General features: G+C 40.2%; 1 protein-coding gene across 3 annotated transcripts in view; it reads right to left on the bottom strand.

Annotated features, from left to right (window-relative positions):
* Window positions 1-7871, bottom strand: part of PPP4R3A (protein phosphatase 4 regulatory subunit 3A) — a 41972-nt gene extending 34101 nt beyond the window's left edge. Inside the window, exon 1 of one of the 3 annotated variants that reach the window (XM_059059319.2) lies at window positions 7438-7871. In XM_059059319.2, the coding sequence (XP_058915302.1) occupies window positions 7438-7579 (142 nt within the window). In that variant the 5' untranslated portion in view covers window positions 7580-7871. The remainder of the gene's footprint in view (window positions 1-7437) is intronic. The other 2 variants (XM_059059320.2, XM_067027890.1) reach the window with 2 other exon arrangements.
* Window positions 7872-26889: the final 19018 nt, after the last annotated feature.

Here is a 26889-nt window from a genome sequence, read left to right as displayed (position 1 = left end):
CTTTGTTTCAAAACTCTCTCGGTAGTGTTACAGTGTTAGGATGACTAGAAAGGAAAAATCAATCACAAATTCAAAGTATGAAGTGTTCCCTGCCAAAGTGCTGGCTAAAGCAAGAATAAGCACATACTAGAAGCTTCTGGTAAGTTTTTCTTTTTCCTGGGCCATTCAAGATGTCAGAGGGAAGCATCTCTCCTGAAACCATTTCAGCCATATCCAATGGTTTTAGTCTAAGATATAACTTTAGGAAGTCCAGCTCTGGTCCCCAAATACCATGTTCCCTAAGATGTCACTAGGCTATAGAGGCTGGAATATGGGAAACAGCCTTTTAACTGGGGGGGCTAAGTAAGATAATAATGAAAAGACACATTTCTAGTTTTACTCCTAGTCCATCTATTAGGTTCCCCACTCCCATCTCCTAGTTTCTACTGAATAAAGTTATAAGCACTTACTTATCCAATCAACTGAAAAAGATCCAGCTGAGTGTTAATATGCATCTACACAATCCTTCCCCCCAACAAGTTTATTTGTTATCAATTGCTACAGCTACAGTACTGGGAACAGTAGTTCCATCCCAGTAGTAAGTGGGTATGGAAGGGGATGTAGAATTCAGCTGTAGGTGTAAGGCATTTATCATGGTAGCAGAGATAACAAGGGGAGAAATGAGGAAAATGTTCCTTAATAGGAGATCTTAAATGACATCAAGGGAGTTAAAGTTCTCATTAAGGGGAACACAATGCTTTTGATAATGGGTAGATCCAGCATATCTTAGTAACTGAAACACATACGTAAAACAGCCCCCCACCCCAATTTACCAATTTATTTGAGAAACACATTCATCCTATCCAATGAAATAGATGCCTTTATCCTCCAAGAGGAATTCATTTCACCCCCGCCCCCCATCATGACACCATCTCCTCACACATCTGAGAAAGACACTCACACATACAAGAGAAAGACAAGCCTACACAGCAAACCCCAACATCAAGTGAGAAAGGCCTTCCCACTTCCCACCTGAATGACTGGGAAGGAAATATGGAAACACAAAAATCGAGAGATTGATGTAGCTAAGGGGAATGCATCAATACATGTAATTCAGTTTATCATTGCAGAATCTATCATTCAGACCACTAGCAAAATCAGCCACACTCAGGTGAACTAAAGAATACTCCTGCACAGCAAATGCGTGTCAGAGTCCATCCCAAAGATTCTGACAGGCGTGCAAGGCCATATTTGCACATATATGTCTTCAAAAAATAAAGAGGGTCCTTAATTCTCATTTACTATTACCAAAACTGAACATCAGCAAAACCATTTTGCAGGGTCATTTACCTTTATCTACAAAGCTTCTAAACACATACTACTCTTTGGTCCAGCAATCCTAGGAAATTATCCTACACCCTCATACAGGTGCCAAGTATATGAATACAGATGTCATTAGCAGTGTTTGTAAAGGCAAAAAAAAAATCTAGAAACAATGTATATGAGCCAGGTGGAGAGTGTGGGGATCTCAAGAGGCCTAGAAAAATCAAAACTATTTTCATAATATTACTGAGATTATTTGCAATTTTCATTCTTATTTTTCTCAGTGTCTACACTGATAGTGCAACAGATTGAATGCAGAAGCAGAAAAGAACACTTAAAAAAAATCTGAACCAGACATTATAAAGAGATTTGTAAAAATGTAAAACAGTGACATTCTTGTCACTGAATTCTTGCTTTAGAAAAGATTTTTAAAGTCTTATTTTAATTTCTAATATGGTAAATATCTATAGGTATTTTTCATTTAAACATAAATAAAAGCTATTAGGGATCCTCAATTTTAGTACTATTAAGGTATCCTGAGGGAAAAAATTTGAGAAATGTTACTCTATGCCACCAACACTGTACTGTGTGAATTCAATATATACAGTGGAATACTATGCTAGTTTTAAATGAGATAGGTCTGTATATACTGACACAAATAGAGGCCCCAAATATACTGATAAAAAGGAGATCTGTACACTCAGGAAATGGTGGGACAATGGTAAAGAAGGGGAAATGCCACTCATAACACCACCAAGACAACTACAGGTAAAGCTGTCATAGACAGCAAGAAAAAGTGACAATAAAACAAACACTACAATTATGAGTATAAACAATTAGGTCATTAAAAACGTTCCCTCCCTACTTCACATCTTGGTTCCTCTTGAACTTTTCTAGTATCCTGCTGCAAACCCCCAATACACCCCTATCAAAACAAAGCAAACACCTCCAGGGATAGGGGGAGGGTAGTTAGTACATGCAGAATGAAGTCTCATCTGAAGAGTTTAAATCAGAGAACTTAAAACTACTGCCTGTAGTATAGATCCAGCCAGCAGACAGCTTGTTTGATCCCTAGTTCTAACACACATACTCATACACTAAATTCATGCAAATCTTTTACAATGGAAAGATTTTACATTGAAAAAAAAAAAAAATCTAGATTTCTAGCTGTGTACAGGAAAAAAAAGACCCCAGAACTATCCAATCAAAGAATCAATGCACCAAGACTTATGGTTAGAAAAAAATAATAAAAATAATTAAAGTGCCTACCTCAGAACCTAACACATAACCAGCACTCAATACCTTTTTTTTAACAGCATGATCAGAATATCATTTCCCTGGCATCACTATAATCTTGAATGGTAGAAAAATTAGTACTGATAACAATGATCCAGAAACACATTACAAATAAAAGGCTAACCAACAAAGGCTCATTAGACTGCCTAAGAAAAACCTTCTAATATATAGTATTTAGGAAATATTCCATGAAAATTGTTGAGATTTTTAAATCTAGTTACACAGTTTAATTTAGCTGGAAAATTCACTTGTTCAGAAGATATCAATTCCCTTCACTGGAGAAATGATATATTATAGTTTCTATAATTTTATGGCTTTATTTTCACTACCAACCAATCAGATTCAGGTAATATGGGAGTATCTGGTTTGGGGTTAAGAAACTTAGATCCTGACCTTAGTTCAGATCTGGATAAATACTTAAGGATTTCAGAATGAAGAGCTTCCAGGTCTGCTGCTCTTAAGTAAGCAGTTCAACCTTACTGGCAATATACTGGCTTTTCCAGTATATTGACATTATCAATGGTCAAAGCTAAGGGCAAGAGCTTAGGTACTATGCTTCCTTAGTAGGAAGAAAACACCATCAAAATGAATTAATGGAAGTCCAAAATCTCATTTAGATAGACTAGTGTATGTTTCAAACCTATAGCGGGTCTGTGTTCCAGGTCCCTCCCTCCCAATTTTGTGGACCACAGATTACACATGGCATTTAAAACCTAAAATGAAGGCCTGGGAAAAAAAAAAAAAACTTGGTAGCATTATGTTAAAAGGTCCCACCCCTGTGTCAAGCCTTCACTACACTCCAGCCCCATCAGTTATACCCAATGTAGCCAATGGTCCTCAAACTTTCAAAAGTTATCACATGCAACAGATGAAAAATAAGGGTTTGGTTATCCTAAGCCTATTAATTTTCCACGAAGTAGGTCTACACAAGAGGGGAAAAAAAGCACATTTAAATCAACTTTTCAAAGTGAAATAATTCTCCCAGTACTAACACTGGGTTCTTTTTGGTAGCTAAATTTGGAGTGCTTACTGTATGCAAGATTATATACTATTTACTGATTTATAAGTTTAACATAAAAAATGCTGATGCTGTCTCTGTTCATTTCTCACCACCACAGCCAAAACAAAACAAAACAGACTCTCCTACCCAAACTGTTGACCTCCTTTTCTATTTGTAGTAGGAGTAGAGGCAGATCTACCTACAACCAAGTTCTATCAAGAGGAAGCAGCACAGGATTCCAGTTTTTACCATTAGCTAGCAGCACTACCTTGAACAAAACATTTTCCCATGTCTCATTTCTTCATGCCTCAAATAAGTGAAAATGAAATCTTTTTAACTTTGACTAGACAAGTCAGAATTAAAACCATTATGAAATGTAAAAAATATTTTATAAAACTTAAGGGGAAAACCAAATATAAGAACACTATTCTTGATGACTGGCAAAGTAATCCAGAATAAAGAGTATAGACATGATTTTATGTTCAAAGACATCCTTCAGTGTGTGGAGAAATTCCAGTATCTTTATCAATTCTAAAATTGGCAGGTGAAGGTGGTAAAAATAATAATGGAGAAAAAAAGTAGAATGATTTGAACATAAAGTGAGAGAGTAAGTAAAGGATGACATCATTACCCTCACTTCAGCAAGGTAACAGGTACAGCATAAACTGGGAGAAGAAAAAAAACAATACTAAGTAATCTTTATTGGAAGATGGAACTTGGCAGGTAAATGGCTATGAGGTAATGAGGTAATCTACCTTCATTTTTAAAATAGGATATGTTCAGGGCTTCCCTGGTGGTGCAGTGGTTGAGAGTCTGCCTGCTAATGCAGGGGACACGGGTTTGAGCCCTGGTCTGGGAGGATCCCACATGCCGCAGAGCGGCTGAGCCCCTGAGCCACAACTACTGAGCCTGCGCATCTGGAGCCTGTGCTCTGCAACAGGAGAGGCCGCGACAGTGAGAGGCCTGCGCACCACAATGAAGAGTGGTCCCCGCTTGCCACAGCTAGAGAAAGCCCTCGGACAGAAACGAAGACCCAACACAGCAAAAATAATTAATAAACTCCTACCCCGAACATCATCATTTATTAAAAAAAAAAAAAAAAAAAAAAAAAAGGATATGTTCTTACAACATATCTGCCAGTAAGAACCTACTGAATAAGGATGCAATCCAGAAAATGGGCTCAGTAACTTAGTGGGACATCTCTCCTCCAAGGCTAGGAGAGGTACAGATTTGCCAACCACTCAGTTCCACAGGGGAAGGGCATACTTACCCAGACAAATGTGCCCTATAACATGGAAGACACAAGTACTTCCATTCAGAAATTTCCTTCCTAATTTTCAGATAAGTGTATATACTCCTCTAACAAGATAAATGACTCATTTTATGGAAAACCACAAACAACTTTCCATTTTGCTCATCACAATAAAAAGAAAATTCTCAATTATCCTATAATGGAAAATGACGGAAGCACACAATAATGGATAATGCAAGCTAGCAGCCAATACAAAACTCCCACATGTGGCTTGGAGATAAACTATAATTTTAAATATCTTTAGGCTAAAAATTGTTTTCATTTTCTTTGAAATGAACCTTGAATCTAAGTATAAAGCAGCAAATGCAAGTAGACAATAATATGGGGGTTTAAAACACACTGTAAACAGTTAATAATGGTAATTAAATAATTGATAATACTAGTTTCAAGTCATAGACTAGAAGTCTTATTCAATCCCTGACACCTCTCCCCCACCTCAGTTTGAACACTGATCTTCCTTGCTTTTTAACCTAGCTATGTGATCTTAAGTTATTTAGCTTCTTTGAGCCTCAGTTTCCTGATCTATAAATATGGCTAATAACAGTACCTACACCAAGAGGTCACGAGAGGATACAAGTGAAGAATCTCTGGCACACAGTAGACACTCAATAAATTTTGACTATTATTCTTATTTGGAGTTTTCCTGTTAGGAAAAAAAAACCCCATAAATCATCAAATTAAAGATTATTTACAAAGTATGTCACAAGTATCCTGGAATTTTCTAAGCCTACTCTTTGGATTTAGTTTTCCTAACAACTTATAAATTTAACAAGGGCACAGTCAGTTTATTTCAGCTCTTTCCCTGTTAGATAAAAATGGACAAAACCCAGATTCCTATATTATTGCGTTAGAAGAGTATGATTCCCTATGACAATATGACATTAAGACTTAATGCTTAAAAATACTTTAAACAAAGGACTTTGTATAATGAGTCCAATTAAACACACGATGTGAAGGTATGTCTTATTTCAAATTATTATGAGGTTTCAAAGAATTCATCTCAAATCTATACATGATTAACTTTACCTGTAAAGCCTATACTTTCCAACTCACTATGTAAAAAGTTTTCCAAACAAGCAAAAACACAGAAGTTCGAATAGTTGGTTACTGTATGATAGTCATACAGAAAAGTACACTAACACTTCACATTCAAACTTGTATTTTAAGAGACAAATAATACAGGCCTCAGAAAAATTTACCCAATGTGTTCAAAACTCTTTAAATGCCTCCAAGGAAAAATAATTTTTCTCCAGTTTTAAAGTTATTTTGGGGAGGCTTATAAAGTAATCTATGGGCAATATGCTCCAAGTTACCATTTTTCTTTCAATTCAAATTGAAAAGCAATGTCCCTACAGTCTTCAATTACAGAATGGTGAGTCTTATTTGTTTTCCGTGGAATTGGAGTTCTGGGTAGGAAGTCTAATTAAAAGTCCTTGAAATGAGTTTGTAATAATTTAGATACAGACCTACAATCGTAATAAACTCTGACAGTTAGCTACCATAAAATTATAGGCTATCATTACAAGGCAGATTTTCAAATTCATAAGGAACTATTTTGAAAAAAGTTTTACCTGATGTAAACATTTTCTTTAAGGGAAATTCATGGTATGACACCGGAGGAAGTGGCAATCCCTAAACGGAGTTAAGTCTTTAAAAATGTGACACTTATTATCTTCAATCAACTTGGTCTTTGAACCTTGAAGGGCTGTTTCAAAATATGTGAAACATATGCATCACTAGGGCAGATTCGAAAGGTTTTAAAGGTTCCTGCCAACTTCTCCCCACCTGTCAGCTGAACCAAATTATGAATATACATTTAGGCAATCGGATAAAATGATTCCAAACTTGCACGGCGTTTACCCAGTGAAACTACCCACAAAGTTCTGCATTTCTAATGAAAAAGACAACTAACGCTGCGGGAACACAAATCTCTTCCCACGGCAAAGAAGCACTTCCTCTGCCGAGGGCAGAGTTGCCAGATCCAGACCCAGGGTTGCCAACCTGCAACAGGATAGGAAAGATGCAACAATGATACGTTTAAAAAAAATAAGAAGAAGAAAAAAAGCACAACAAAATGTTTATGCTCCCAAAAGTGAAACAGCTAAGAACTTTCTCAGCTCCGAGAAAAGTTTCATGCCTGAGACGCGTGAACTAAGGCAGGAGATCGGTTTGATCAGTAGCTTTCTCAAGGTCACTCTTGTGTACAGGAACTGCACGGTCCGGGCTCCCGCTCCCAGGCCCCCGACCTCTGCACACGCCCCGGCGGCACCGCTCAGACGCGCCTGGCTCCGCCCGTGCCCGCACAAGTGCAACGGGGCACTCAGAGAAAGAATCACTTGGAGCGCTCCCCGGGCAGCTCCGGGAGGACAGGGGGGCCGGGGGCCCGTCCTCCCCCAAGGCGGCCGCCGCCGCGGCCCCAGCCGCCGCCTCCGTCCCCTCAGGTAGAGGACCGCTAGCCCCACAGGGCCGGGCAGGTGGCCCAGGGGAGCGGGCGAGGCGAGGGTCCCGCCGCGAGGGATTCACTCACCGTCGCTCTCAGCCCTGACAAGCAGGGACATGCCCTTCAGCCGCTCCACGTAGCCGGACGACACATGCCCGGTGCCCCGGTCGTCCCACTGCCGGTCCTCGTTGAGCGTGTAAACCTTCACCCGCCGCCGGGTGTCGGTCATCGTGCCGCTCGGGGGCCGGGGCAAAGGCCCCGCCGGAGTCGCCCAGGGAGGGGGTCCGAGGAAGGCGGGAGCCGAGGCGAAGAGAACGCCCACGAGCGGAGGGCTCCCCGGCCTCACTGCCGCCGCTGGCCTCCCCGAGGCCGCGCTGCCGCCCGCATGGCCCGCCGCCGGGCCCAAGCTCTGGCCCCCGCCTTTCCTCGCCTCCGGCTCCTCGGCGCTATTGTCCAGGCCCGGCAAGCCCGGCCGCCCCGAGGGGGCCGCGCAGCGCTTCGCAGCCTCCCGCCCCGCCGCGCTAGGAACTCGCGGCGCCGTTCACTGCCCTGCTCCCGCCTCCGTCATGATCTCCGTGAAGCTGCTTCCCGCGCCGCCGCCTCCTCAGGCCGCCGCCGCCATGTTTTCCTTCCTTATACCTGGCCCTGCCACCGCAGCCGGGGACTGCGCTCCGTTCCCCTGCTTCAAATGTCCCAAGCCGACCGGCGCCTGGTCCTGCTGCAGCTGCCACCACTACGCGGGAGACTCCGAGAGCCCCCTGGCGCACGAGCGCTCTTGGCTACTAGGAGTCCCTTTCCCTCCGCCGCTGCCGCCGCCTCTTCCGTCTTCCTCACAGAGCCAAAGCGGCCGCCATCTTGGTTCGCCCCTCAATAACGGCGCGCGGGGCCACCCCGGCAGCAGCTGCAGGGGCGGCCCGTTGGCCCCACCATTTAAAGAGACAGGAGGGAAGCCGCGAGCCTCGCAGCGGCGGAGGCCTCGGACGGAGGCGGTAGGCGGGCGTCGGGTTGCCGAGGTGGCGGGAGCGCAGGGAGTGGAGGAGGCGGAACGCTGGTCGCACCGGTGACGGACCGAGGCTCCCTCGCGCTCCTTGCACGTACTGTCGTACGAGCGCGGGGCGTGTGTACGTCCGTCGCTCCCTGTGTTCGTCATCAGCCCCGCTCGGGATTCGGAAGGGGAGTGGAGCCCGCTTCCGCCTGCTGATACCTGAGCTGCTCTCGGCTTGCTGGGTGTTTGGCGTCTCCGCCTCTGGGTCCGCCTGCCACCTAGCTCGCTGTCCAGCCGCCGCTCCCTGCAGGCGTCTGGCGGCCTCGGCCTGGGGCTTTGCTGCGGCGCGCCCGCCTCCTTGAGTGTGCTGTTCGAGCCGCCTTTGGGGCTGGACTGGGCACCCGGAGCGCGGAGGTCGGTGTCGCCGGAGCCTCGCAGACTCAGGCCTTTCTCCTTTAGGAAGAAATTGAGAAGTATTCGGGAAAGACCGCAGGTTTGCGCAGCGAGGTCAGCCGCAGGTCCTGGGAGCTGCCATAGGGCACGCACCGAGATGGGAGTCTAGAAACTCGGCACAGTTTTCTCTTTCTGGGCATGGGACCAAGCCTGAAGTGACGAGTCTAAAACCTCTCCTTAAAATAGCTGCTACCTCTGTTCCTCCAGAATTGTTATTTTCTAGCTCTTCATGTTGCAAAAAGAACTTGAGGGGCTTACAAAAACAAACGGGGTACTGTATAATCAGGATGAGTAATTCTCAACGTTCACTGTTAAGCACTGTTAATCTTCACAAAGGAATGTCGTTCCCATTCCTATCACACAAATGATAGCCACCATTTGGGTGGCTAGATCATTGCTGGCCACTGGAAATAACATGTGAGCTGCGTATGTAATTTTACATTTATGATAGCCGCTTCTTTAAAATGTTAGAAGAAACTGCTGAAATTTGTTTTTATAATGTATTTGGTTGTGTTAAGAAAAAAATGTTGCCTGCCGTGCCACTTATACAAGATTCGGGCCATTAGCCACTGCAGTGGCTCACGACAGTGCACCCTGAGGGGAATTCAGGAAGGAGAAAAACAGGAAGCATTCTGTGCTTTGGATACACTGGCCCCTGGAAAAATAAACATAGCTACGGAAAAATTTCAGTGACCCCGAGATTCTAACATCTTCCCAAACGTAGAAGAGCACTAAAATCATTGAGATGTCTGTTCTTTGTGATTAGCAGTAACCTTTTCATGTTTGACTACAAATGTTTTTTTCACAGCAAAAAAGTTCGTATATATTCCTGGCTCCTCCCTGACCTCTATGGAGCAGTTCCTCAGAGCTATCCGAGAGGCTGTCTCCTAGGCTATAGCCCTCAGTAAGGTCCCAGAACAGAACTTAACTCACAGCTTTTACATTTTGCCTCTTTACTTCAGTCGACAGTTTAATGTGATAGCTTCAATATAAAATGAATGAGATATTTTGAATTACTTTTTTTCATACTAAGTTCAAAATGTGATGTGTATTTTACCTTTAGTGTAAATTTGTTTGGATGCTGAATTTTCATTGGAAATACCTGATGTGTATTTAGGTTTCACTAAATTTACAGTTGAAAAAGTAGATTCACGTACTAAAGTTACTTGAAATATACTTACCTTTTTTCCAAAAAATAAATCGAGTATTTTTAAACTTTAATTAAAATTAAGTAAGGTTTAAAATTCAGTTCCTCAGTCCCACTAGCCACATTTCCAGGTTTCCAGGCCTTAGTACTGAAACCGAGCAGGACCCTATGGGGCTCCTGGGCACAGAAGCCTTTCTGTGTCCCCCGTTCCTAGTTTGTAAGGAACAGACCCCAGCTTCTGTGATCTTCCCTGAGTCCCAAAGGGCAGATTCAAACAGTTGCTAATCAGAGAAGGGAGGGGATAAAGAAACAAGAACAGCCAAGAAACAATAGTGCAGCCTTGGGGCAGGACCCTGGTTCTTCAAGGGATGCACATAACAATAACAGCTCTTTATAGAACTAAAACCCCTAACAAATGGAAGATGTCAGGATTCTTCATTCCACAGAAGACCACCTGAGGCCAGATTAAACGAACCAGAAAAGCTCATCAAGAGATTACCTGAGACCAGATGAAAGGAGTGCAGTTCCTGCACACACCCTAATCTTATCAGCAACCCCACCTTTGAACCATTGCTATAAAACTCCTCACCAAATCCTCCCGGGTTGGGACACACAGTTTTCGAGGGCAGGAGCCTACTGTGTCCCCTTTTGCCTGGCAAAAAAAAAAAAAAGCTATCCTTTTCTACTTCACCCAAAACTCTGTCTCTGAGATTGGATTCAGCACCAGTGCACAAAGGCTGAGTTTTTGGCATCATTACCCACATGTGGCTACTGGCTACCATTTTGGCAGGTTCACGTGCTTAATATTATCAGAAATCTCACCAAACCTGCAATGTACAGCATTTTGAGTTATACCCATCTATTCAGACAGAGGCCTTGACGGAATGACCAGGGCAAAGCGGTTTCACAGGATGTGGGAGTATCAGTTTTAAAGTCAGAAGTTGGAACCTTCCTTCCCTACCGTGTCAAATACAAAGAAGTGCTTGCAAAGAACAGCCTGAGGGTTTCACCATTTACCAAAAAAAACCTGGAAAATTATAAAAACAGAGCACTTTGTTTTTTTCTATAAAGTAAGGTGCAATAATTTCAAGCATATGGGCATGACAGCAATTATGTCTGCTTTTGACACAGACATCTTTAAATGTATTCACATGTTATTACTTATTCGATCCCCAAACCAAACGAAGTAATTTGTGGGAAAAAAAACCAAACATACTTTATAGTATCTTTTTAAGGTAAACAGGGTTTATTAAATGGCAAAAAGATTTTAAATTATATATACAACTAATATTAATAATTATGTTTAAATGAACTTTTTAATATAATCTTAAATAACAGTTGAGTTGTATTAGGGTACTACCAGAGAAACAACCAGTAGGATACATGTACAGAGAGAAAGAGATTTCGAGGAATTTGTTTATACGGTAGTGGGATCTGGCTAGGCAAGTCTGGAGGTATGTAGGGCAGGTCAGCAGCAGGCTGGAAACTCTTGGGCAGAAGCTGACACTGCAATCCACAGAATTTCTTCCTCAGGGAAACCTCAGTTTTGGTGTTAAGGCCTTTGCACTGATTTGAATGAGGCTCACCCAGGTTACTGAGGATAATCTCTTTTACTTAAAAACTAATTGTAGATGTTAATCACTCTACAAAATACCCTCACAGCAACACCTAGATTAGTGTTTGACTGAATAACTGGGTACCATAGTCTAGCCAAATTGATGCAAAACCATCACAGTAATAAATAAATACCTTAATTTATAATCACTTAATCATATGCCATGCACAAATGGTGATACAATTTAAGAAAATTCCTGATGGGAGGTTGCAAATCACAAAAGGTTGAGATACATTATCATAGTGGTCAAGGATGTGGGTGTTGGATTTTGAGTCCAGGTCCTGCCTGTTAGTAACAATGTGATATTTGCAAGTTTCTAAACCTCTCTACCTCCTTTTCTTCACCTGTAAAATAGGAATAATAATAACTTCTAAGGTTGTTTTAAGGATTAAATAAGATACTGACTCCTCCTGTGCTCTAAATATAAAGCTTTTCCCCTGAACCCTGTACCTTCACCTACATACATAACATAAACTTATAAAATATGCAGTGGAGTCTATTCATTGTACAATATTTATACCTACTCTATGTTACTTACCTTTATCCATGTCACAGTCATTAGTTTTACAGTGTTACCTCATTTAAACTAAAAACCCTGGAGAGAACAGGGACAAGGATGCTGGATTATGCACTGCCCACCTCCAGAATGCTCCATCCCTATAGACGACCCCCATGTTAGGCCATGAAGATAATGGTGTCTGTATCGGGGGAAAGGCACAGTACCAATGCTGGAATTGTTGAACCCTAATTGTGGTTCAGCCAATAAACTGGTGGCCTAGGATAAGACACTTAACCTCCTTGGGCCGCAGTTTTCTAATTCCGATAAGATCTTTAAGGATACTTCTAGCTTTCAAATTCCATAAGTGTGGAGCAATGATGGTAAGAATAATAGAAATTATTAAATTCTCCCCATAAAGGCAATAAGATGTGGTATTTATATATATGTGTGTGTGTGTGTGTGTGTGTGTGTGTGTGTGTGTGTGTGTGTGTGTGTATATAGTGGAATACTACTCAGCAATAAAAAAGAATGAAATAATGTCATTTGCAGCAACTTGGATGGACCTAGAGATTATCATACTAAATGAAGTGAGAGAGACAAATACCATATGATATTTATATGTGTAATCTAAAATATGACACAAATGAACTTACCTATGAAACAGAAACCAACTCAGATATAGAGAACAGACTTGTGTTCGCCAAGGGGGGTGGGGGAGGGATGGACTGGCAGTCTGGGATTAGCAGATGCAAACTATTATGTATAGAATGGATAAAGAACAAGGTCCTACTGTATAACACAAGGGAACTATATTCAATATCCTGTACTAAACCATAATGGAAAGGAATACAAAAAATAATATATAACTGAATCACTTTGCTGTACAGTAGAAATTAATACAATATATAAATCAACTATACTTCAATAAATTTTTTTTTTTTTTTTTTTGCGGTATGCGGGCCTTTCACTGTTGTGGCCTCTCCCGTTGCAGAGCACAGGCTCCGGACATGCAGGCTCAGCAGCCATGGCTCACGGGCCTAGGCGCTCCGCGGCATGTGGGATCTTCCTGGACCGGGGCACAAACCCATGTCCCCTGCACTGGCAGGCGGACTCTCAACCACTGCGCCACCAGGGAAGCCCTTCAATAAATTTATAAAAAATTCTCCCCATAAATGCAGATGCTCATATGAGCATACATAAGCATTTGCATGACATTCATGAGCACTTTATTACATAGGACCATGTAATATAAACAGCTGAAAATAATCAGAAAAAACAGCAGAAAAATGTTCCATCAGTCACCCATTTTTGTTCTAAACTATTTTCGTAAGTTAAATATTTAACTTGCTATATAATACTTCTGAAAAAAATGTTACAGTTTCTCTCATCCTACCCTCAACATAATGTAATCATGAACAAATCAGAAAATGAAGGTAATTTTAGATAAACCCTGTAGCAACAACAGACTTTGACCAGCTGAGAACTCACTACCACCCACAATTCATTTCTTTAAATATAAAAACTACCTTAGAAAATGTTGAATAGCAACTCTTCATGGGTTAACAACAAGCAAAACAAGTGTTAAATTTATTTACAAAGAAGAAAAATTGAAAAAAATTCCCTAAGTCTGTCATTCAATTAGCATGCTTGGGAATTATTTAAGATACTTCTAGGGAATGGAAATCACAATTGGGATTACTATGATTTGTTCCCTGTTCTTTTCATTGTTCAGGATTCTATCCATCTCCCCTCCACTCACCAAAAAATCTTGAAAGAGAGAGGAAGGTAGTTTGTCCTCTCTCTTGAAAAACTTTTAACATGAATTCCATATGTGTTTATTATTCCTTTCCATCAAAAATTTGATAAAGACAAGCCCTCCCAGAAGTACAGCTGTTGTAGCAAGATAAGCTTTCCTGCTGGAAACCCAATTGGTACTTCATTGACATAGATCTGTAATAAAAGGAGCAAAAATCTGTGATGTTGCTTAATTTTTATTAACCAACCAAGAACTTTATTCATGTTCAATTGTCAATAAATGTATCAGTCTAGTCCTAGAAATAGTCATTTATGTGTGTGCCCCAGTGAATAATAATATAAGCAGGATAAATAGAAGTCATTATTTTACTAATGATGTATATTAAAATGAACAGGTGGGTAGCTTAAATATTTGGGTACTTTTTACTTTTATTTTTTTAATTTTATATTATTTATTTATTTATCGGCTGTGTTGGGTCTTCGTTGCTGTATGCAGGCTTTATCTAGTTGCAGCAAATGGGGGCTACTCTTCATTGTGGTGCGCAGACTTCTCATTGCGGTGGCTTCTCTTGTTGTGGAGCAAGAGCTCTAGGTGCGCTGGCTTCAGTAGTTGTGGCACACGGGCTCTAGAGTGCAGGCTCAATAGTCATGGTGCATGGGCTTAGTTGCTCCGCGGCATGTGGGATCTTCCTGAACCAGGGCTCGAACTCATGTCCCCTGCATTGGCAGGCAGATACTTAACTACTGGGCCACGAGGGAAGTCCTGGGTACTTTTAAATTTCAAAGCTTCCCCCTTCATTCCAGTCCAGGGAATGCCCTGCTACCAGAATTACATGTTTGATATACGTATCCCTATATACAGTGATATATAACACGAGTCCCCAACCCCTGGGCTGCGGACTGGTATAGAACCGGGCTGCACAGCAGGAGGTGAGCGGCGGGTGAGTGAGTGAAACTTCATCTGCCGCTCCCCATCGCTGGCATTACCGCCTGAACCATCCCCCCCTCCCCCACCCCCACCCGTGGAAAACCTGTCTTCCACAAAACTGGTCCTTGGTGCCAAAAAGGTTGGGGAGCGCTGATATGGGATATGCTGGAAACTCTTCAGCAGATTACTATTTTGCCTAAAAGTTCAAAGGCTGAAACAGCCAGCATCTCCCTTCATGATCTGTTACTTGCCCCTTGAATTTTAACACCACTCCAGGGATGTTGACTGCTTCTAGTTCCCTAAATGTCAGGTTTTGTTTCGTGTCTTAAGCCTTGTGCCTCTGTCTAGAATGTTCTTTCCATCTTGTTTCCTTTTAAATCCTGTATAGGTATCACCTACTCTGTTAGACCTCCCCTGACAGCTCCCATCCCAGACAGCCTTAGCCATCTTCTCTTTTATAACACTGTGTCTTTTCAATACTTAAACTATCACCTGTGCACTATTGGTTTATTAACATGCCTGATTCTTCTACTAGCTTGTGAAGCTCCTTGAAGGCAGGACTTTCTCTCATTCTTATGTATACTCAATGTCAAGTACATTGCCTGGAATTTGGTTAATGTTCAGTAGATATTTGTTGAACTGAATGCTAAACTGCCTAATTAAGAAGGTCACCTAGTAATTGAGCACAGATTAGCTACAAGAAAATAAGTGTTAAACTAAGGCAAAGGTCATGCTGAATGGACACAGAAGTTGTGGTAAAATTGATGATTGCAGGGGTCAGAGAAGAGTTTTGTGGAAGAGGCAGCATTGGGATGAGATTTGAAGAGTTTGATGTCAAAAGAATGGGAAAAATAGCATCTGAGGCTGCAGGATTAAGAGAAAAAATATTTACAGCAAGGAGATATGAACATGTATAGAAATTCAGGAAACTGTAAGCAGATCAGCATGGCTGGGGAGCCCAAACTGAGGGAAAGTAGGAAATTAGGCAGAAAAGGGAGTTTGGGCCAAGATTGTGAAAGCCTGAAATGTCATTTGGATATTTGTTTGGATGTCATTCTGAAGATGAATGGAGAGACATGGAAAGTTTCTGGGGCAGAAAAGTGACAGGATAAAAATCTACACTTTGAAAAAAACAACTACATTTACAGTAGCATCGAAAAGAATAAAATCGGAATAAACTTAGCCAAGGAGGAGAAAGACTTGTACACTGAAAACTACAAAATATTACTGAACGAAATTTTAAAATACATAAATAAATGGAAAGATATCTCATGTTCATTGATTGGAAGACTTAATATTAAGATGACAATACTACCTAAAGCAATCTACAGGTCCAGTGCAATCCCTATCAAAATTCTAATGCCTTTTTTGTTGTTGCAGAAATTGAAATATCTATCCTAAAATTCATAGGGAAGCTGAAGGGACCCTGAATAGCCAAAATAGTCTAAGAAAGAATAAAATAGGAGGACTCTCACTTCCTTATTTCAAAACTAACTACAAAGCTATAGTAATCAAAACAGTGTAGTACTGGCATAAGACAGACATCCAGAGACCAATGGAATAGAATAGAGAGCCCAGAAATAAGCTCTTGCACGTATGATCAAGTGATTTTCAACAAGGATGCCAAGACCATCCAATGCGGGGGTTGGGGGATGGCAGGGTGGGAGACAGTCTTTTTTTAACAAATGAAGAAGAATGAAGTTGGACATGTAAAAAGATATCCACATGTAAAAAGAATGAAGTTGGACCCTTACCTTACACCATATGCAAAAATTACCTCAAAATAGATCAAAGACTAAACATATGAGCTAAAACTATGAAACTCCTAGAAAAGAACTTAGGACATGACATTGGATTTGACAACGATTTCTTGGACATCAAAAGCACTGGCAACAAAAGGAAAAATAGATACATCAGACTTAATAAAAATTTAAAACTTTTGTACAAAGGATACTATCAAGAGAGTGAAAAGGCAACCCATAGAATGAAACAAAGTATTTGCAAATCATATCTGATAAGGAATTAATATCCAAAATATGTAAAGAACTCCTACAACTCAACGACAATAACAAAAAACACGCTATTATAAAAAGTGGGCAAGGGTTTGAACAGATATTTCTCCAAGGAAGATATGTAAATGGCCAATAAGCACATGAAAAGATGCTAACATCACTAATCATTAGGGAACTGGAAATCAAAACCAACAATCAGATACCACTTCACACATGTTAGGAGGGCTATTGTTGGCCAGGATGTGAAGAAATTGGAACACTTTTGTGCATTGCTGGTGGAACTATGAAATGGTGCAGCTGCTATGGAAAACAGAATGGCATGTCCTTCAAAAAATTAAAGAATTTACCATATGATCCAGCAATTCTACTTTAGGTATATACCCAAGAGAACTGAAAGCAGAGACTTGAACAACTATTTATACATCCTTGTTGGTTGCAGCATTATTCACAATAGCTGAAAGGTAGAAACAACCCAAAGGTCTATTGACAGATAAATGGATAAAGAAAATGTAGTGTACACATACAATGGACTATTATTCAGCCTTAAAAAGGAAAGAAATTTTGTCATGTGCTACAACATAGATGAACCTTGAGGACATGATACTAGGTGAAAGAAACCAAACACAAAATGACAAATATTGTATGATTCCACTTGTATGAGGTACCCAGAATAGTCAAATTCATAGAGATGGAAAGTAGAGTAGTGGTTACTAGGGGCTGGGGAAGGTGGGAATGGGGAGTTATTGTTTATTGGGGACAGAGTTTCAGTTTGTGATGATGAAGAATTTCTGGAGATGGATGGTGGTGATGGTTGCACAACAATTAATGTACTTAATGCCACTGAACTGTACACTTAAAAATGATTAAAATAGGGTGCTTCCCTGGTGGCGCAGTGGTTGAGAGCCCGCCTGCCGATGCGGGGGACACGGGTTTGTGACCCCGGTCCGGGAGGATCCACGTGCCGCGGAGCGGCTGGGCTCGTGAGCCATGGCCGCTGAGCCTGCGCGTCCGGAGCCTGTGCTCCGCAACGGGAGAGGCCACAACAGTGAGAGGCCCGCGTACCGCTATATAAATAAATAAATAAATAAATAAATAAATAAATAAATAAATAATAATAATAAATAATAAATAATAAATAAATATTTGTTGTTGAAGCCACCTGGTCTATAGCATTTTGTTACAGCAGCCCGAGCAGATTAAGATCATCATAGTCTGCGGGCATTAAATGGATTCAGGTTTCCTGAAAATTCAGAAGGGCCCTTTTGGGGAATTCAGGGAGCAAGGCTGTGAACGAGTCCGGGAAATGAAAGATTTCCATTTGGGGTCATCTGGTGGGGCTGAGCAGGGGCCAGGTACTGATTCCTGACATGAGCACAGTCATTTCATTTTCTGCTCGTAAGTAGACCATGGTCTAGTCCTAGTCCTCCTGTATCCATGCCCTCTCTTTGTTGTTTTACCCTCTGGTTTTAGTAGACCACATCCTTTGGTAGCTTCTTGAAAAAAGTTCATGGGAAGGGAATCTTTTTTGAAACTTTTGCATGTCTGACTCAATATTACTTGAAGGTTTAGTTCAGTATCAAATTCCAAGTTGGAGGTAATTTTCTTTCAGAATTTTGAGTGTTTCACCATTGTCTTCTTGTTTCTGGTGCAACTGTTGCGAAGTCTGGAGCCATTTTGATTCCTAATGCTTTGTATTTTTTTCTCTCTAGAAGCACAACTAAGTTTTGAGGTAATTTGCTACATAGCAATAGTAACTAGGACATGTATTTGCTTGGGTAGTTGATTCTAAGCTCAAAGACATGGGGGTAGTAGTATATTTTCCAAGGATAGAATAGATGGGATTGAAATAGTTTTGCATTTTTAAAAAACTTTCTTCTGATATGCTCCTTATCTCTTATGGAAGAACTCTTTACTTAAGTAGATACAATGACTGTATGAAATGGATTTTTGAGCACAGTCTATATCTCAAACGTCTGACTCTGGTTCCGAGATTTGATTTGGGAAATATGGGTCAGATCTGATTAAACCAACCTTATAGGGACTGTATAGATATTTTATACTATGCTGAAATTCTGTGGTATCTTTTTTCCCCCCTTAGGTGGTCTCAAAATTTCTGTTTAGTTAAACTTAACTTTTATTTATACAGGTATTATTATTATATTTCTATTTGAAGTTGGATCAAAGGAAAAAAATGAAGGGAGTAAATATGATAAAGAATGAGAATAGGACTTTCCTTTGATCAATGACTAAACCAGAACACTGTGTTTTCTCTGAATGGCAGTTAAGAGTCACTGTTACTTTCTCAGGCTCTGTGCAGGACTGATTGAAACTGAGAGCCTGGGCTAGCAATATCAGTGTGGGAAAGGGGAGAGTTGAAGCATAGTTGAAGCTGAGGTGTCTTAGCTATGGTATCTCAGAAAGCAGAGTCTGAGACAAAGACTTGGGAATGAGTATTTTGTTGGGAAGTGTTATCTCATAGAGAAAAGCAATGAAGAGGGGTACAAGGCAGAAAAGGAGGAGAAGCCGATATGGGGAGGTGTTAGCCAACATGGCCACTGCTGTGTGTGGATGATTGCTTGATCCTACAGGGCCATTAGTCTGAGGGGAGAGATGGAAAGCATTTATTCATTAGCTCCCGTGTCCCTCAGTCAAAACGTTACCCCATAGAGTGTTAATTCCCCTACATTTCTGGGTCTTGCCTGCATGGGCATAGAGCAGGTCATCATGGCATCCCCACATTATAGCATCAGAGAGGTCCTGGGAGGGAGGTGAGAAGCATATGACACAGGGCTATGGTGAAGCTGTTAAGTTGCATCTGTGGGAATGTGATGAGTGCCCAAGCAGCACTGGTCACCACAGTAGTGCCTGGAATAAGAGAGAGATGAGACTGAGAGTATGGGGGGGCGGTGGCTAATCTGAAGACACAGTTAATAAGTGGAAGTTTTCATATTGAATCATGGTACCCCTGAGAAGACTTTCCCCATTTCTAGGCAAGAGGTGGCAGACTTCTCTGCACAATCTGATCATAAAGGGAAAAATTTTAAAGATGCTAAATCACTGGGTTTCTTAACAAAATGGTTTAGCCAGGTCATTCCACAATGCATCCACAGTTGACAAACCCAACCCATTCGCATAATTTCCAAACAGCTTTTTAGTTTCTTACTCTTAAATGTGAGTAGAGATCTTAGGCCCACAACAGAAAAGCTCATAACATGGCATACGGATGCTGAAGCAACAAGCAAGCAGGGAAAAGCAACTTGGAGGAAACAGGAACTATTCTTAAAACAGGAAATTTCTAAAAACCTATTAATATCCTCAGAGATAGAGGATGTGGCACCTATGAAACAAAAATGGGGTGCTTTTAAAAAGGAACATTCAGAGAACAAAGTATAATAACAAAAATGAAAAATTCAATAGATGAGTGGGAAAGTAAAGTTAAGAGTATCTCCTGAAAGTAGATCAAAAAAACATATATAGGAAGAAATGATAAGAAAATCAGAGGAGCTTCCAGAAAGAACAAAGCCTGAACATTAGGAGTTACAGAGAGAACAGAGAAAATGGAAGGAAAATAATTATTAAGATTATTGATTCAAAACGATTTCCCAGAATTGACAGACATGAGTGTCCAGACTGAAAGGCCCACCACGGTGTCTGACCCATAACATGCGTATAGAGCAAAATCAAAGCACATCATTACAAAATATCAGAACCCTAGGGACAACAGAAAGATATTTAAATCTTCTCACACAAAAGAATCCGGAAAAATAATGGCATTAGACTTCTCAACAGCAATATAGCAAACCAGGGAACAATAGAGCAATGCTTTCAAAATTTTGAGGAAAAATGGTTTCTAATATAGAATTCTATACCTAGCCAATCAAGTGGAAAGTAAAAAAAGACACTTGCAGACATGCAAGATCTCAGAAAATTGGCCACCCATATTTTTTTTCTCTGGAAGCTACTGGAAGATGTGCCCCACCAAAAAGAGGTATTAAACTAATAAAGCGGAATATATGGGAGCCAGGAAACAAGATCCAGCAAAGGCAGGTTATGGGGATAAAATAGTGAGAAGTGCATCGAAAACTAAAAGCAGGGGCTTCCCTGGGGGTGCAGTAATTAAGAATCCGCCTGTCAATGCAGGGGACATGGGTTTGAGCCCTGGTCCAGGAAGATCCCACAGGCAGTGGAGCAACTAAGCCCATGTGCCACAACTACTGAGCCCGAGCTCTAGAGCCCATGAGCCACAACTACTGAGCCCATGTGCTACAACTACTGAAGCCTGCACACCTAGAGCCCGTGCTCCGCAACAAAAGAAGCCACCACAATGAGAAGCCCACACACCACAATGAAGATCAGCCCCTGCTCACCACAGCTAGAGAATGCCCATATGCAGCAACAAAGACACAATGCAGCCAAAAATTTAAAAAATTAATTTATTTTTTAAAAAAATCTTTAAAAAAAAGAAAACTAAAAGCGAGAAAAACAAAAAGATTTTCAGAGAAGGAAAAGAAACATGGCTTAGTTGTGAAAGTGGTTTACATTGTTCAAGTAATGTAAACAGTGAATAATGATCTGACTAAATTTTGATAAAACTATAGTGGGGGCTGGGAAGAGTTGAGTGTTAATGTATGGTGGTCATGGTGGGGCTCATGAGAAAGCTAAACCCCCTTTTCCATGGTGGAAAGTTAATAGATTATAACTTTTTTAAAGTGGCAGTAGGGAATTCCCTGGTGGTCCCATGGTTAGGACATGAGGCTTTCCCTACTGAGGGCCTGGGTTCAATCCCTGGTCAGGGAACTAAGATCCCACAAGCTGCGGGTGCAGTCAAAAAACCCACAAAAGTGGCAATAAAAGCAGGGTTTTTTTAGAAATACAGGGGGTAAATATTCAAACAGCTAAAAGAATTTTATGTGGTTGCCTTTAAAAAAGAAATGGGGAGAATGTTGTCTATAGGGAACTGTTACTTATCATAATATTTGTGGAATTATTTGAATTTTTTGAACTATCTGGAGGTACACATTTAATAACAATTCTAACTAAATGAAAAACTTAAAAAGAGCAGGCTAGAGCTAACTCAGGTTGGTAAATGATTTTTTAAAAGCTATTAACATCGGAAATTACCCATGAAGTTATTTACTAAATGTCTATTAGGTGGAATCCCCTGTTATCCAATTGTGATTAGTCTAAGAAATATTGTTTTCAAGTTTATTGACGGTGTAAGTGCTTAATCTTCAGTCTTAAAATATTAAAGTTCATTTACAAAATTCATTTTTAATATTTACTTAGTATCCAAAGTATATAGTACAAGTTGTTCTACTTATGGATTCTAGCAGCTATTGTGTAGCATTTAACCACATATAATGACAAGATTATCTGTTTGTTTAAAAGTCCATTGGGTGGATTTAAATGATTCTGCTGAAGAATAATGTTTTCCCTGAAAATAATGAAAAACATTCTACATCCTAGGAAATGGCTATTGTAAGAGGCATGAGAAGATGTTTTGGTCAGTGAGAATAGTTGGGTATGTGTTTAACCAACTGTATTATATTAACCAGAGTATGATTGTGGGTATAATTATTTAATTCTTTTTTGACATATGAAGAATCTTGAAAGCATAGAGAGCAAAATAATGATGCTACCCATACAATGAAAAGGGAATCTTGTATAACACCCTTACATTTGAATTGAGACCTGGGATGCTGGTATTTGCACACTGATGAACTCTGTTAGAAAATTTTATGATCTTGAGGGATAAGAATGGCATTTGGCAATTTGAGACTTTTGGTTCATAGCTGCTCTAAAACTTAGATTGACTTGAAGTTCACTGTGCTGGTTACTCTCCATCTGGCTGCTCCTCCCCAGCCATATCCATTCTTTACCCTTCCCTTCCCTGCTCTGTGGCCTGGGGGACCGATCTCCATGGAGTTTTTTACCAGGCTCTCTTGCCCTCTGGCTTCTTGCTACTGGTTGGATTTAGTCCATAGGAGGAATGGCAAGAGACTGTTGAGGGGGAGGAGATGCGAGGAAAAAGTGAATGTGTTATTTTTTTTCTCTTGCTTTCTTATTGCCTCATGGCCTCAGTTCTGTCAGGGCCCACATCCCAGGAAAAATGGTTTGTTGCAGATGGAGTACAGAGACGTATAGTGGACTGAGATGGTGCTGGAAAACTCAGTTGGACCCAAATCCTGAAGGCCTCTGTTTTGGATTTTATTCTGGAGGGTACAGGGATTTATGAAAGAATTCTAAGTAGAGGAATATTTGTGTTTTCTAAAGATCACTCTGGAAGCATTGTGGAGGAAGGATCAGAGAGAGGTGATACCAAAGGGGGGGGTCCTATAAAGTAACTGTCCCAGACCAGACAAGAAATGCCAAATTATAGAATTAAAGCAGTTCTGGTGAGTATAGTGGGGAAGGAATAGATTTCAAGTACTCCTATCACTCCCAGGAAGGAAGGTATGACTGGAGGCCTGTAGGGAGGCTGGAACTCCCATCTCCACCCAGCAGTAATGAGGAGGACCCCAGCTTGGATGTCAGAGGAGGCCAAGTGGGAACCTGGACTTTTACCTCCACTTGGTAGTAACAAGGCACCACTCCTTCCTTCTCCCTGAGTGGAGTCAGAAAAAAGCAGCCAAAAGGAAGGTCTAAAGAATATCCAGAGTCTCATAACATGTTAACCAAAAAGTCCCAAATTAAATTGAAAAGTCATTATCATCCCAAGAACCAGGTAGAGCTCACATTGAATGAAAAAGTACATTCAACAGATGCTAACACCAAGGTAACAGAGATGTTAGAATTATCTGAGAAAGATTATAGAGTAACCATCATAAAAATGCCTGAACTAGCAATTACAAACAGACTTGTACAAGTGAAAAAGTAGAAAGTCACCCAATATGAAACAGATCATTGGAATAGCTCTATGATTATTAAGCCCTATGAACTTGTAATTAAAATCTCCTCAAAAAGAAATCTTCAACCCAAGAAACTAGGGGTTCACTGGAAACTTCCTCTCAAGATCCTTAACTTAATCACACCTTTTGGCATATAAGATAATATTCACCCTTTTGCCATATAAAGTGATATTCATGGGTTCCGGGGATTAGGATGTGGCCATATTTTGAGAGGAGCCACCATTCAGCCTACTACATATAGCCATAGTAATCAAGATGTGTGATATTGATGCAGAATTAAACATAAAGATCAATGAAACAGAATAGAAAACCCAGAAACAGATGCACACAAATAAGCTCAACTGATGTTATACAAAAAGCAAGAAAGCCACTTCAACAAATATCGCTGGAGATTTAGAACATCCATGAGCGGAGAAAAGAACCTCTCTCCAAGTTTCACACCTTATTTAAAACTAACTCAAAATGGATCCTGTACTTTAAAATGTAAAACTATGCAGCTTTTAGCAAAAAAACATAGGAGAAATTATTTGGGACCTAGGAGAAGGGAAAGAATTCTTGGACTCAACTCCAAAATCACAGTTTATAAGAGGAAAAATGGACAAATCAGACTTTATCAAAATTAGAACTTCCTCTGTGACAGATCCTGTTAACAGAATGAAAAGATAAGCAACAGACTGGGAGGATTTATTTGCATACCACATTATCTGACAGAAGATTTTTTTCTAGAATATACAAAGAATGCTCAAAACTCAACAGCACAACACACACAAAATCCGCTTAGAAAATGACCAAAGATATGAACAGACATTCACCAAAGAGGATATACAGCTGGCAAATACACGAAAAGATGTTCAACACCATTAACCATCAGGGAAATGCAAATTAAACCCCACAATGAGATATCATGTGCACCTAACAATGACTAAGATTAAAAAATAGTGACAACCCCAAATGCTAGTGAGGATGCAGAGAAATAGGATCACTCATATATTACTAGTGAAAATAGTTTGCCATTTTCTTAAAAAACTAAAATGAAATATGACCCAGCAATTGCACTCCTGGGCATTTATCCCACAGAACTGAAAACCTATGCTCACACAAAACCTGTACACAAATATTTATAGAAGTTTCTTTGTCATAGTTAAAAACTTCAAACAACCCAGATGAACTTTTATGGGTGAATGGTTAAACAAACTATAGTTTTAAAAAAACCCCTCAAATCTGTCTAAAAACCAAGTCATACCTTATTAAAAAGTTAACTCAAAATGGATCAGGGACTTAAATGTAAGATGTAAAACTATAAAACTTCTAGCAAAAGACATAGGAGAAAAATCGATAAATCGGACTTCAAAATTAGAAACTTCCTAGAAAAATTAGAAACTTCCTAGAAAAATTAGAAACTTCCATGGTATACCATGGAATACCATGCAACAATAAAGAGGAATGAACTATGGATACACACAAAAACCTGGATAAATATCCAGAGAATTATGCTGAGTGAAAAAAGCGAAAGGATGCATACCCTATGGTTCCATTCACATAACATTCTTGAAATGATAAAATGATTGAAATGGAAAACAGATTAGTGGTTGCCAGGGGTTGAGGAGGTGGGCATGTGTGGAGCTGGAAGGAAGTGGGTGTGGTTATAAAGAGCAACAGGAGTCATCCTTGTGGCAATGGAAATGTTCTGTATCTTAACTGTATCCATGTCAATATCCCGACTGTGGTATTACACTATATATAGTTTTATAAGTCGTTTCCTTAGAGGAAACTGGGTAAAAAGTACTTGGGAATCCCTCTGTATTATTTATAATAACTACATGTAAATCTGTAGTGTTCTCAAAATAAAAATTTTAATAATAGTATTATTATGAAGCAAACAACTGTGTAACCACCCTATATAGTTGGCCAGCATCTCAGAAGCCCTCTGCCTGCCTCATCCCATTCAAAATTACTCCTTCCCCTAAAAGTAACCTCTGTTTTGACATTTTATGGTACTAACTTTCTGGCTTATGTTTATAGTTTTACCACCTAAGTTTGCATCATCCAAGATAGCTGAGTTTTTCCGGTTTTTGTTTTTTTTTTTTTCTGTTTACTGCATGCTTACTTCCTGGCTTATTTATTTCTGTTTATTTTTTAGTTTTTTCATTCCTTCTATTTTATTTGAGTTTACATTGTTGTTCTCTCTCTAACTTCAAGAGATGAATGCTTATCTCATTTATTTGCAGACTTTGTCCTTTTCAAAGGCCAGTATACACTTTTAAGATGAAATGTTTTCCTCTAAACACTGCTTTAGCTGCATCCCCAACCAGGTTTGGTGTGAAGTATTTTCATTATCACTGTGTTAAAAACATCTTATAAGATCACTATGATTTCTTTTTTGACTCCCACACAGGGATTAACTTTTATGTTGTTGTTTTGTAATTGATTTCTAATTTAACTGCAGTGTGGTGAGGGAACAGAGTCTGATTAATTACAATCCTTTAAATTTGCTGAGAATGCTTTATAGCCAGTATATGGTCAATTTTCATAACTTATCTGTATGTGCTTTAGAAGTATTTGTAATATGGTAGTAGTTATGGTCAGTATTTTATATATGACCATTAGGTCAACTTTGCTCATTTTGCCATTCAAATCATACATTCTTACAGATTTTTGTCTGCTGTTCTTTTAATTACTGAGACTTAAAAATCTCCCATTGGGCTTCCCTGATGGTGCAGTGGTTGAGAGTCTGCCTGCCGATGCAGGGGATACGGGTTCATGCCCTGGTCCGGGGAGATCCCACATGACGTATAGCAGCTAGGCCCGTGAGCCATGGCCGCTGAGCCTGCGCATCCGGAGCCTGTGCTCCGCAATGGGAGAGGCCACAGCAGTGAGAGGCCCGCATACCGCAAAAAAAAAAAAAAAAAAAAAAAAAAAAAAATATCTCCCATTTTGTGGGTAGATTCCTCTATTTCTCAACTTTCACTTTTTTTGAGGTCATCTTATTAAGGGCTTACACATTTTAACTGGCTATAGCTTCCTGGTTAATTGACCCTTTATTACTGTAAAGTGACTGTCATTAATTTAGTATTGATTCTTGCCTTAAGGTCAATTTCATCTGATATTAATACAGCATACCAGCTTTCTGACTGTTAACGTTTGCATAGTATATCTAGTCACAACCCTACAAGACATTCTTTTTATTATTTAATACATTTGGAGTTACCCATCTATGTGTTAGCTTTTTTACCCTTT

The sequence above is a fragment of the Kogia breviceps genome, chromosome 3, assembly GCF_026419965.1.
Source record: "Kogia breviceps isolate mKogBre1 chromosome 3, mKogBre1 haplotype 1, whole genome shotgun sequence".
NCBI classification, from domain to species: Eukaryota; Metazoa; Chordata; class Mammalia; order Artiodactyla; family Physeteridae; genus Kogia; species Kogia breviceps.
This window is presented reverse-complemented; position numbering and strand designations above follow the sequence as displayed.